The 13,864-nt window shown below is 47.6% G+C and overlaps 1 protein-coding gene across 2 annotated transcripts in view; it reads left to right on the top strand.

Annotated features, from left to right (window-relative positions):
* The window catches only part of ADAMTSL3 (ADAMTS like 3), a 2,197,206-nt gene that overhangs the window by 1,683,140 nt on the left and 500,202 nt on the right, over window positions 1–13,864 (top strand). For both annotated transcript variants that reach the window (XM_069222572.1, XM_069222573.1), the window contains exon 16: window positions 5,610–5,899. In XM_069222572.1, the coding sequence (XP_069078673.1) occupies window positions 5,610–5,899 (290 nt within the window). The remainder of the gene's footprint in view (window positions 1–5,609; window positions 5,900–13,864) is intronic.

Below are 13,864 nucleotides of genomic sequence, written 5' to 3' on the forward strand. Positions count from 1 at the left end.
TTCTGTGGAGTGTAAAGTTTCAAGAGCAAGTGCCCTCACCCACCAAACATAGGGGAATGCTTCATCATCAGGCAACTCCTCATTGGGCCAGCGCTGCAATGCCCATTCTGCATGCAAGGGGGCTCTTAGCCGGAGATCGTTTGATTTGATTCGCCATAGCAAGTCTATAGTGAGGGTGCTCAAGTGGTGTAGATTGGAGTAAATGTGGATGAAATACTAAAAATAAAATTGACAAGCAAATCCCTGTGACTGATCCCCATCAAGTGTGCCTGTGGTTTCCATCAATGACTGGTTCTACATGGACCGTGATGACCCAATGATCCAGCTAGAGCTTAGAGAAATTGAAAAACATGGGGTGTTGGCACCCCGTGTACAGGGCCAGGTCACTGATAGACCTTCCCTCAGCCACAAAACCAATAGATGACTGCTGGCTCAAATCTCTACAACACATTAAGTGGATGAGGTGGCCCATGCTGGTGCCCCCCTGAGGGCGGGGGACTGGCTGCCCTCAATTGTGTGCCCACCAGGATTTGAGGCATGGAACAAAATTGGGATAACTACATTGAGGAATGTCTGGACCACATCACACATGTATGCTGACCTCTGGACTAAATTTGACCTCGACTGATCGCAATTTGTCAGGTTCCTCTACTTACTCAATGCCCTGGAGAACACCGGAAGGCCCTTAGCTCCATCCCAGACCATAACCCACTCAGGACCCACCTGATGCTTGAGAAAATCAAGAGAAAAGGGATATCCAGGTTATACAAAACACTGGTGGTTAACATCCTAGATCCTCTTGCAACACTGAGGGAGCGGTGGGAGATTGATGTGGAAGACTAGTGAGATGCCGAAATAGCATCCAGGACACAGGCCATTTCCTCCAGACCTGGTACAATTCTGATACTTTCACTAGATTTAATACACACCAGAGAATCTCCACAAAATGCATAGATCCCAAACTGCTGAATGTACCCACTGCCACACGACAATGGCATGATTTGGGACTGCCCAATGTGTTTTTATGCATTGGACCAGAATTTACACCAGCCTCCACACCATCCTGAGCTACGCTATTGAAATACATCGAGGGGGGAGGATGGCACAAATGGAGACAATATGGTATACAATATCAGCTGCATAGTAGCAAAAGGGGACATTGCTAAATACTGGCGCTCCACAGACTACCCCACGTTGACAGAATGACTACATGGAATGGACCATTGTACATTGGTGGAGGCTTCGGTCTGTAAAAGCCACGGTTTCCTTGAGAAACACAGAGGGATATGATGCAAGTGGGTGGGACTCTTCCATGATGTATTAGAATGATCTAAAAGTCCATTCCAGGACCTTAGGCCATTGTTGAGCTGGGCACCCTGATCTCTATTCAAACCGTTGGTTCTAACTCTGTATAGCATTGTAGTATGAAGCTGCAATCCTCTGTGTCCTGGTACTTGCATTTGTTATTGTTGTTTCTTAACCATGAAAATTGCAAACAAATAGTTTTTTAAGAAAAAAGTATGCCTGTGGTGTCTGTGGTTGAGTCAGAACTACAATGAACCCAAAGGCCATCTCAGATCACCAGGGAAAAGCATCACCATTCACAACAAGACTAATCAACCTAAGTCGTGGTCCAAGTCCAAGTTTCAGTCCAGATTCACTTCCAACTCCAGGGCTCACCAAAGCCACTTCTGAGGCCGGTCTCCATCATGATCCACATCATCTGGTAAGTCCAACAAGAAACACAAGAATTCAAAGCAGGGCTTGTCCTGCCATAGCTCTCAATATCACTCCTGCACTCACCAGACTTTGGATAAGATCCCTCAAGTGGTTCTGACACAACCCAAGTTTCCAAACCCATCTGCTACTCCTCAACAGATTGAAGAGATCCGTGCAGCCATGCTCGAGCTGAGAGGCCTTTCACTATGGACTACTGCTGACGTGTTAACCTTCAACACCAGCAAGACACCCCGAACCCTTCACAACATCTCTGGATGTAGTCCGGACCCTGCCTCTGGAGCCACATTCCACAAAAGTCCCTAGGTCCTTGATGCCACTGCCGAATCTATTGACACCAGTTGAGGAAATTTCCGTTGTACGACTCTGAGTCAGTGCCACTGCGACCTTGAATAAAAGTGCGCCTGACAACAGTTGTAGCATCGCTTCCACCACTTGATCTGCTGTCTCCACAAAGGAGACAACACACCCTGCACTCTCGTTTAGGCATGGACATTGATCATGATGCAGGGGATAAGTTTGCTAAGCTCTATCAAGATGACAATTGATATGATGACTTGGAGAGGCTAGTGCTCTCCATACCTCCCCTGAGATAATCTAAGTCCCTGGACCAGCCAGAGTGGAATTTACTTCCTATGTCATAGTAATTCGCAGGGCGGACAAACTCCTTGACCTCCAGCTATCCACTGTGGAGGTCAAGATTAACTTGTTGACAGATGTTCCTCAACAAGGGCAGATGTCTTCTGAGCCCCTTTTGCCAATTATTGAGCCACTAACTGATACCTTACTGGGGGCTTGGGCCAAACCTTGCTCCAGCTCTCCAGTCAACGGTCACATTGCGAGATTCTATCTCCCTGACCCAGGTGACCTTGCATTCCTCTCTCAGCACTCTTCTCCCAAATCTTTAGTGGTGCTAGCATCCACGAGCAGGTCTAACCCCAACAACTTTCCTACTATTCCCTCCAATATTGAATCTTCGAGGTTGGAAACATTTGGGAATACACTTATTTCTTACACCAGCCTGGCTGTACAATCAGTAAATGCCAGATGCCTTCTGCGATGCTCTTGCCATGCCACTTGGGACTCAGTGGCTCAAGATCTCCCTAAGAGTTCTGACCTGTCCTTGCTCAGTCCATCCAGGACAGTTGTGATGCTGCCAAGTTCATGGCTCATTGTGAACTTGTGAGCTATTGGCACCAATGTTCTCATTAGCTGCCATTTGTGGCTGTGATCAACTGGCTTCTCAGGCAATGTCCATTCCTCCCTTATTGACACGCCCTTCAATGGGACTCACTTATTTGGGGACAAGGCTGATTCAGCTATATAGTAATTAAAGTAATTTAAAGAGAGCAGAGGTCCTCTTCGCTCTCTCGGCTTACCACACCAAATGCACCAAACTTACTTCTCCTTTCATGAATCTGGTCGAGCATTCCCATACCGCCAGCCTGTCTATCCTTATCAAGGAACCCAGCAGTTTCATGGCCGAGGCTGGGGGGCTCACCACCCCTGCGGCCAAGGTCAATGGGCTGCCTAGTCTACTGCACCCCTGCAGGCTCACCTGCTAAACCATTTTAGTGTATCCTTAGAATCGCACAGCCACCCAGTGGGAAGCAGCATCCAACGATTGTTCTTAGGTTGGCAAGGTAGAACATCAGACAGGTGGGTCCTGTTGATCATCCGCACGGGACATGCTTCCCCTTTTGCTCTTCAATGCTGCACCTTTCACAGTGTCCCCAGACAAATGACAGAGGACCATCTCTCATTTTTTCTGCATAAAGTACAATCTCTTTTGCCATAAAGGCTGTCAAGAGGGTGCCAGTGCCAAACACAGGCTGTGGTTTTTATTTCCTCTACTTTCTGGTGCCCAAGAAGGATGGAGGCCTTAATCCTGTTCTAGACCTGGCCCCTCTCAACGCCTTCACCCGGAAAGAGAAATTCAGGATACTCACCCAGGCTTTGGGCTTGTCTGCCCTCGATCCTGGACAGTGAATCATGGCAGCAGAACACCTATTTCCATACACCTGTCCTGCCAGCCCATCACTCCTCATGTAGTTTTTGGTTGGTTTGGAGAATTTAAAGTTTGCTGTGCACTCCTTTGGTCTCACTAGCACCCTCGAGAGTGCAAAAAAGTGATGGCAGTGGTGGCACCAAACCTTCGTCGGTCAGGGGTGCCGTTCTTTTCCTACCTCAACGTTTGGTTGTTGAAGGCCAGCTCACCCCAGGCAGTCTTCAACCACCTCCACACTAAGACAAACTTTCTGTCATCCTTGGGATGTACTATCAAGATGCCGAAGTCACACCTGACCCCTTCTCAGAAGCTTCCCTTTATCTGAACTATTCTAGACATGGCTCAGTTTCATGCCTTTCCTCTGCAGAACCGAGTCCAGGACATTCAGGCCATGATCCCAGTCTTTCAGTCTCGTTCCTGGGTTTCAGAGAGAATGACTCTGAGGCCCCTGGTATCAATGGATTTTGCATCCTGCTGGTTGAACAGCCAAAGTGGCATACGTAGGCTCTGCAGTGGGATCTGAAGTCTCAGTGGTCCCAACATCAAGGGGACCTCTCCGACCATGTTCAGGTTTCAGAGGAGACTGCAAAAGAACTGCAGAGGTGGTTAGTGGACAGCAAGTTGGTCTTGGCAGACCCTTCTCCCTTCAGCCAGAGCTGAAGTAAAGATCAAATCCCTCTGGTCTCCGGTAGAGGCCCAACTCTTTATCAGCCTTCTGGAGATGAAGACATCCATCCATCCATCATAGGGAGGCTATTACGGATGCTCTTAGACAACACCACCACTATGTGGTACTGCAGCAAACAGGGCGGGGTACAGTAAGGCCCTAATGACTGAATCACCAAGGGATATTCCTGGTGGTAAAACACCTGACAGGCTCTTTGTGTGCCCGGGCAGACCAACTCAACCACTGACACCTAGCAGATCATGAGTGGCAATGTCATTAGGAGGTGGTGAAGTGTCTCTGCTTTGAAGGGGAAAACCTAGGCTCAATAATTTCTTGCACTTTTTGCAACATCAGCACATCTGCAAGTTGGAGTGTTCAAGACATCTCTTGCTTTGAACAAATTATTCTGCTACAGCATTTTTGGTTGGCAAGACTCATTATTATTGCATTTGTGTTTCGTTTTGTATTGAGAAATACTAGATTTGTACTATTGCAATTTCTGAACAGATTCAAAATTAGGTACATGTAAGTCTAGTGATGACAATTCATATATACATAAATATGTTTAAAGGTCTATAAAATGCAAACTAATGAACATACTGGGCTTTGGTGCAGAAGTATTGCTTGCTGCCTACGCATACGATATTTTAAATATTCACTGGATGGTAATGTGTGATGGGTGGGCAGTAGAAATGAGCACCTCATCCAGTCACTTGTGTCCCATGTTGCTTAGCAGTCCACTTATTTATTTATTTTATTTATTGGTTTTATACAATGCATGATTACCCAAAGAATAACAACTGTTGGGCAGAAACAACACTGCTGACTGTGGTTCCAGCATGGGCAGAAGGATGCAGTCATCTGTTAGGACACCCACTTATGATCAAGGGTTTCAGAAAACACTTTGGTGACCCCTGAGCACACTTCATTAAACCACACTGCTTATCCAGCATTCAGACCAGTGCAGTGAGAAACCATTCAAATGTGGCCACACTCACTTGCCCACCATCTTGCATTAACAGGTGTAGGCTCATATCAGTAAGGTTTTGCCAGCTAGTAAGCGCTTTCTCAGCCCACTGCTGCCTTTACCTTGATGAAGTTGATGTTTAGATGCTTTTATATGCTGAAAAGCCCTAGTGTTCTATGTCCTTAAATCATTTTGTATAACATAAGTATCTTATTCTGGATTCCTTTCAGGTTTATCCCAGATTCCTGGTCTTCTTGCAGCACATCGTGTGGCCCTGGCTTCCAGGTACGGGAAGTTAAATGTCGCATTCTTTTGACTTTCACTCAAACTGAAATGGAGCTTCCAGATGAAGAATGTGAGGATGACAAGCCTCCAACGAAAAAAAGCTGCCACCTACGTTCATGTGATGGAGAATCTGTACCAATCATACTGGGCTCGCCAGGCTACCAAGAGGAACATAATGTGATTTACGATTGGGAATATATTGGTTTTACGCCCTGTTCTGCAACATGCCAAGGAGGTACTTATTTCATTTACATTTATTTTAATACTTTTTTAGTTTCATAGTGATGATTGATGTTTCATTAAGACAGGTGAAATAGTAGAGCTTTACGTATCACTTATATCAGTATCTTTTTCTGCTTACTACCGTGCAAGGTTTGTTGCAAAAGGTTGCACTGAACCCTAATTCATAGAAACAGCCTGCAAGGATGTTTTAGAGATCACACTGTACTATAGGATACTTACGAAAACATGCACGGCTGAGATTTGATCAGTGCAAAAACGTATTAATCGGACCCAATTTTCATGAAGCACAAAAATGTATCTGAGGCTTTCAGGATTTTTTAAGCACACCTGAGACAGGCCTGCGACATGGTTAAGGGGCTACTGATGTGGGTGGAACCATCAGTGCTGTAGGCTCACTAGTAGCATTTAACTTACAGGCTCTGGGCACAATAAGTGCATTTTACTAGAAACCTAGTAAATTAAATATACCCATTGGATAGGAGCCAATGTTACCATACTTAGTGGAGAGAGCACAAGCATTTTAGCACTGGTCAGCGGTGGTAAAGTATGCAGAGACCTAGAACCAGCAAATACGAGATCAAAAAAATTGAGGGACGCAGGCAACAAATTGGGGGAAGACCTCTCTAAGGCTATCAGGTCTAATATGTCTCCCCCAGCTGAAAGTGGGGAGAGCTACTTAACCCCTTGGGAGCTCTCTTCACTAAAGTGGAAGAATCTGAAGAGACCATTAGCATTGGTGTGGTCGGTCCTTGGGCAATGCTCTGCCATAAAGTCCATTCCCTGTAGGGAGATGAACCACCTCAAGAGTTTTCAATTTTTTCCCCTCATCTGCATGAGCCATCTGAGGGGCCTGTGGTCTGTCTGAACCCGGAAGTGAGTCCCAAACAGGTAGGGTCTCAGCTTGTTCAGTGCCCAGAAAACAGCAAATGCTTTTCTTCTATGGCACTCCACTGTTCCCGTGGTAATAGCCTTCTGCTAATAAAGGCTACTGGTTGGTCTAGGCCATCCTCATTCAGCTGTGCTAGAACCGTCCCTATGCCATGCTCTGAAACATCTGTCTTCACGATGAACTGCTTGGAGTAGTCAGGGGCCCTGAGCATGGGTGCCCCCTTTTGAGAGTCAAAGGCTTTCTGATAAGCCTCTGTCCAATTCACCAACCTAGGTTTCTCTTTGGATGTTAGTTGTGTCAAGGGGGTCACTATGGAGCCATGACCCTTCACAAACCTACGGTAGTACCCAGTGAGGCCTAAAAAGGCTCTCACTTCTGTTTGCGTTCTAGGTGGTTGCCAGGCCGTGATTGCCTCAATCTTGGCCTGGAGGGGCTGCACCTTGCTACCACCTACTAGGTGTCCCAAGTACACCACGGAACCCTGCCCAATCTGGCACTTACTGGCCTTGATTGTCAGGCCTGCCTGTTGCATGGCCTTGTGCACCTCTTGGAGGTGAAGTCAGTGTTTCTCCCAGCTGGAACTGTAGATGGCAATGTCATCTAGGTAGGCAGGGCAGAAAGTATCCTTGCCAGCTAGGACCCCATTAACCAAACGTTGGAAGGTAGCAGAGGCATTTTTTAATCCAAAGGGCATCACTCTGAACTGGTAATGTCCCTAAGGAGTAGAAAAAGCAGATCTCTCTTTAGTCCCCTCAGTCAAGGTGATCTGGCAGTACCCTGATGTGAGATCAAAAGTACTGATGAGTTTGGCAGCACCTAGCCTGTCTATGAGCCCATCAGCTCGGTGGATGGGGGGAGCATCTGTCTTTATGACAGGATTGAGACCCCGGTAGTCCACGCAGAACCTAAGATCTAGCTTAGCACTGGGTGCCGCAGCCTTGGAAACCAGCACCACAGGGCTGGACCAGGGACTTCTCAATTACCCTAAGAGCCAGCATCTTGGCAACTTCCTCCTTGATGCAGGCCTTCACCCTGTCTGACAACCTGTAATTTTTGTTTTTTACAGGGGGACTGTCTCCTGTGTCAATGTCATGAACACACAAGTGTGTAAGTCCTGGGATGAGGGAAAACAGGGAGGAGAACTGCTCCAGTAACTGGTAGCAGTCCCCTCGCTGGACCAGGGTCAGGGAGTCAGAGAGATTGACACCCTCCACTGACCCTTCACCTTGCTTGGTAGAGAGGAGGTCAGGGAGAGGTTCATTCTACTTCTCCACACCCTCATCTGTCACCAGAAGCATGTTGACCTCAGTTCTCTCAAAATGAGGCTTTAGTCAGTTCACATGGAGCACCCTTAGGGGCTTCCTAGGGGACTGGAGGTCCACTAAGTAAGTGGCCTCCCCTTTATGCTTCTTGATTTTAAATGGGCCAGTCCAGCGGTCCTGGAGAGCTGTAGGCTCTACTGGCTCCATTACCCAAACCTTGTCTCCAGTCTGAAACTCCACCCGAAGTGGCCTTCTGGTCCTGCCAGTGTTTTATGACCTCTTTACTGGCCTCAAGGTTGCTCTTGGTCTTTTCACAGATGCGTTGCATTTGGTTGCGGAGGGCCAATATGTAGCAGACCTCATCCTGAGGGGGTGCCTTAGGAGCTTTCTCCCACCCCTCTTTTGCAATGCTTAAGAGTCCCCTGAGAGGGTACCCATAGAGAAGCTGAAAGGGACTGAACACTACCCCCTTCTGGGGCACCTCTCTCTAAGCAAAGAGAAGGCATGGTAAGAGGAAGTCCCACTTACACCCATGGCCTCAGAGAAGCCTGTGATCATGCCTTTCAAGGTCTTGTTGAATCTCTCCACAAGACCATTGGATTGAAGATGATAGGGGGTGGTGGACTTATAGGTAACCCCACACGCATCCCACATGGACTTCATGTATGTAGACATGGAGTTTGTGCCTCTGTCAGAAACAATCTCCTTTAGGAATCCCGTACCGGTAAATATCACCATCAGAATTCCGGTCACCACCGGTGCAGTCACCGTCCTCAGAGGGATTGCCTCTGGGTAGCGGGTGGCATGGTCCACCAAAACCAGGATAAACCTGTTGCCTAGGGCAGTTTTGGGGTCCAATGAACCAATGACATTGATGCACACCCTTTCAAATGGGATGCCAATGATGGGGAGTAGGATCAGGGGGGCCTCAAGCCTTTTGCCTGACTTCCCATTGGCCTGGCAGGTGGGGCGGAACCTACAGAAAGCATTTGAGGCAGTTCGCATTGGGAGCCAATAAAAGTGGATGACAAGCCTGGCAAAGGTCTTGTCTTGCCCTAAATGTCCTGCCACGGGAATGTTGTGACCCAGGCCCAGTAGGAAGGCTCGGTAACACTGGGTGACCACCAGCACACATGCTGCCCCAACCTCTGGCACCTTAGGCTCACCGTAGAGGAGATTATTCTCCCAATATATGAGGTCACCACCAGAGGCTTCACCTGCTGCTTGAGCTGAGGCCTGTTGCCTCAAACCCTCAAGAATGGGGCACGTTTTCTGTGTCTTGCAGAGTTCTTCCCTGGTGGGCCCACCCTCAGCTTGCCAGCCAGCAAGCTCAGGCAGGTCACCTAGGACAGCAATGCCCTCCCCAGTTGGCTCAGGGTCCTCCTTCTACGGGACCCCGTCAACCACTGCTAGAACTTCTGGGACCAGTTTCCCACGCCCCTTGCCCCTTTCCTTGGCAGCTATCTGGGCCATTCTTCCAAGCTCCAGATGCCCTTGACACCCCTCCCGGGCAGCCATGTACCTTGTGGTCATGCAGACCCAGCCAGGCAATCCCAACATTTCCAAGTGAGACCTTAGCTCAACCTCTTTCCAGGTAGTTTGCTCAAGGTTGTTGTCTTACAGACAATCCACAGGCATGGCAGGACTCACAGCTATTTTTAGTGTACCAGAGACACCCCCCCCACTAAAAGGGAACCAGAGCTACCGGTAGGTGGCTCTCACAATTGTCAGCAACTATGACTTGGTGGACTGTGTTCGGGAGGACGTACTCTGTTGACACCAGCTGACCCCTGACAGTAGTCATGCTGGCTCCCGTGACATGCAGAGCTTCCACCCATTGCCCATTGATGGTGAACCACTGCCTATACTTGGAAGTATTTGCAGGCATGTGGGCTTTTGGCACCAACTTTCCAGGGACACTAGGGTTACCTATTTCTGTTCCCCAAAGCTTACTGGGACTACCTTCTCCCCGAACGCTACAAAAGCCAACCCAGGTGCCTGCCCTCCAGTGGGGGGCTGTGCTTTCTTGGGACACTTGGAGTCGCCCTTAGAGTGGCCATACTTATAGCAATCTTCAAAAAGGGGTACAAACCTCCCTGTCTTATGGTCCACAGACCCTTTCTTTTTAGAATCAGACTGGGACTGGTTACCACTATTCCATTGGGAACTATTTTGGGGGCCTTTTGAGAACTCCTTATTTTAAGTTTTTCTAACCCCTCTTTCTTCAGAGTGTCCTTTTTGGACACACTGGTGCTAGCCCAGTGGTCCGCCTCCTCAGCAAGCTTCCTGGGATCAGTCAGCTTACTGTCAGTCAGGTGCTGCCGCAACTCTGTAAAGCAAATACTGAGCATATGCTCTCTCAGGATCAAATTATATAACCCCAAATAATCATTTACTTTACTGCCCGCAATCATCCATTCAGTGGCTTGCTAGAAGAATCATAAAAGTCTACCCAAGTTTGGTGGGAAAGTTTGGTACTATCCCTGAATTTCTGGCGCTACTTTTCAGTGGTCAGTCCAAACTTGGCAATTGAAATGGCTTTCATGAATGGGTTCTAATGTGAGGAGTTTGTCCCTCCCAATTTCTGGTACATATTTCCACTATCCCGTCCCCATTGCTCTTCAGGAACCCATAAGTCCTTAGTGCAACTTCATAGGCATCAAACCATTTGTCATGTCATCTCCTGCCACATAAATTGGCACCACATCTCTGGGTATACAAATCTTTTTGTCTCCTGGGGGTCCTGTATGTATGCTGCCACCATCACTGCTGGACTTAGACTGCCTAGATTTGAGGTCCAGCTCTTTGAGACTCAGTTCATGAGCCAGAAGTAGTTTCTTGTCAGCCAAGGTGCTTTCAGCCTCAGCTTGTTTGGCTTCTCTCGCAGCCTTCCTCTCCTCTGCCTCCATGTTTCACCTTGTTAATTGCAGTTGAAACTCTCTCTCCTCCCTCCTTTTCTCTGCGGTCAGGCCGTGACTTGAGCCACTGCTCCCTGGCTAATGTATGTAACTGCATAAACACAAGTCCTATATTCACTGCTGATCACCAATGTTAGAAATGGGGTCTCTAGTTGGCAGAGATATACACCTTTGTCCAAAAAGGAACCACAATCCTATTCAGGGTAAGTCACACACAATCCAAATTATACTGTCCTCACCCTCTGGTGGCTTGGCACTGAGCAGTCAGGCTTAACTGAGAAGGCAATGTGTAAAGTATTTGTGCAATAAATCATAGAGTAACACAGTGAAAACACCACAAACGTATTCCACACAAGTTTAGAAAAATATAGGATATTTATCTGTTTAAATTAAGGTCAAAATTATAAAGATTCCATAAGCACAAGTTGAGATATCACTTTTACAGGATTAAAAAGAGTCTTAAATCTTAGAATTTAACAGTTGTCTCTTGTTTGCACAAAGTACCTGGTTTGCTTAGAAAATAACACGCATCAAGACGGCAGAGGAGAAGATGCATGGAAAAATAGGGTGTGCGTCGGAATTTTTGGTGCGGCACAGACAATGCATCATTTCTTTCCACACTGCAAGGGGCTTTGCGTCGATTTCCAGTGAGCAGTCTTGGTTCCTCACTGCAATGCGGGGATATTTTTGACGCCCAGGGACAATTCAGGGAAATCCTGGGCATGCAGGAAGAAGTCACAGGCGTTGCAGCGATCCGGTAGATGATGCGTTTATTTTTCTGTCGCACAGCAGATGCTGTGTCGATTCTTTACTCGGGAAGTCGGGCTGTGTCATTTCAGTTCGGCTATGTGTCGATCCGGTAGGCTGTATGCCGAATTTCCTGCCGCAAGGCAGGTGCTGCATCGATTCTTCACTTGGGAAGTGGGGCTGTGTCATTTTAGTTCGGCTGTGCATCGATCCGGTAGGCTGTGTGCCAAATTTCGGTCCACTAGGCAGATGTTGCATCGATTTTTTAATCGGGAAGTTGAGCTGTGTCATTCTGGCTCTGTCTGTATGGCAATTTCTCAGTAGCAAAACAGCTGTGCGTTGTTTCCGGCAGGCTGTGTGCCGATTTTTGGTGCATAAGGAGTTTCTGGAAGAGATGGAGTCATTTTGGCCCTGAGACTTAGAAAACAGGAGGCAAGCTCAATCCAAGCTCTTGGAGAGCACTTTTCAGCAAAGTCAGATGGCAGCAGGGCAACAGCAGGGCAGCAGTCCTTCTCAGCAAAGCAGTCCAGATGAGTCATTTGGGCAGACAGGCCGTTCCTCTTGACAGGTTGCAGGTTCAGTTCCAGAGTTGTCTGTGTGGGTGGGGTCAGGGACCCAGTTTATATACCCAAAGATGCCTTTGAAGTGGGGAGACTTCAAAGAGTGGTTTTGAAGTGCACAAATCCCCTTTCAGTACAGGTCTGTCTGCCAGGGTCCCAGTAGGGGGTTTGGCAGTCCATTGTGTGAGGGCAGGCCACTATCCTTTCAAATGTAAGTGTCAGGCCCCTCCACCATTCCAGCCCAGGAAGACCCATTCAGTATGCAGATGAGTGCAGCTGTGACTGAGTATCCTGTGTTTGTGGTTGTCGGGGTGAAATGCACAAGCGAGCTGTCAACCAGCCCAGACGTGGATTGGAGACAGACTGTAAGGCACAGATGGATTTTAAGTGCAGAGAAATAAGTGGCATTTCTAAAATAGTAGCATAAAACACAGCCTCACCAATAAGCAGGATTTTCTATTACCATTTTGACCATACTAAATTACCCCTTTCTGATCAGAATCTATCCCTCAAACAGTATATGAGGGTAGCCCTAATGCTGGCATATGAAAGGAGCAGGCCTCACAGTAGTGTAAAATGAATTTTGGAGTTTTACACTACCAACCACACATGTACATGTCCTGCCTTTTACCTACATGGCACCCTGCCCTATGGGTTACCTAGGCCCTACCTTAGGGATGACTTACGTGTCTTTAAGGGTTTAAGGCATAGCAAGTAGTTGAAGTGGCAGTGAAACTGCACACACAGGCCTTACAATGGCTGGCCTGAGACATGGTTAAGGGGTTACTTATGTGGGTGGCACAATCACTTGTAGCATATAATTTACAGACCCTGGGCACATATAGTGCACTTTACTAGGGAGGTGCAGGTAAATTAAATATGCCAATTGGGTAGGAGCCAATGTTACCATGTGTAGGGGAGAGAGCACTTCAGAACTGATCAGCAGTGTTAAAGTGTGCAGAGTCCTAAAAGCAACAAAAACGAGATCAGAAAAATGGAGGGAGGCAGGCAAAAAGTTAGGGGCAGTTCGAACAGCAACATTTTATGAAAAGTTGTGTTTTCAGCTCCTACCTGAACTGCTTTCTGTCCATTAAAGAATGACTGACATAACACCCTCAAACTAAAAGGAAAAACTCAGTCCACCCCCCATGATATTCAACTGCCTTCCTCACATCACAAGAGTGCACAAGTAGGAATAGCCCAAAGCAAAACAATGGTGAAGTGAAGTCCTTTGCATAACACTGTTGAATGGGCAGTTGACAACCAACCGCCTTTGCTTGTTGAACAAAAATGCTCAGAGGCCGGGAGGCGCTAGAGAGCTGGGATGCAAGATGGCAGCACTAATGTGAGGATCCTGCCTTCCAGAGAAGAAATCCATTATCATCCTGTCCCTGGATAGCTCTCCATGCCATCTAACAGCACCATTTGCGAAGCGGACAATCACAGGCAGCCACCTTTGCCACTCTGAAATTAAACTTGCCTACCACATATAATGGCTGCCAGGGGTGAGTGACACTGTGTGACTGGGATGCCGTGTGGGCTAGACTGCTTTCCTGGCAGGACGTGCCACTGAGTGTCCTG

The sequence above is a fragment of the Pleurodeles waltl genome, chromosome 3_1, assembly GCF_031143425.1.
Source record: "Pleurodeles waltl isolate 20211129_DDA chromosome 3_1, aPleWal1.hap1.20221129, whole genome shotgun sequence".
Classification (NCBI taxonomy): domain Eukaryota; kingdom Metazoa; phylum Chordata; class Amphibia; order Caudata; family Salamandridae; genus Pleurodeles; species Pleurodeles waltl.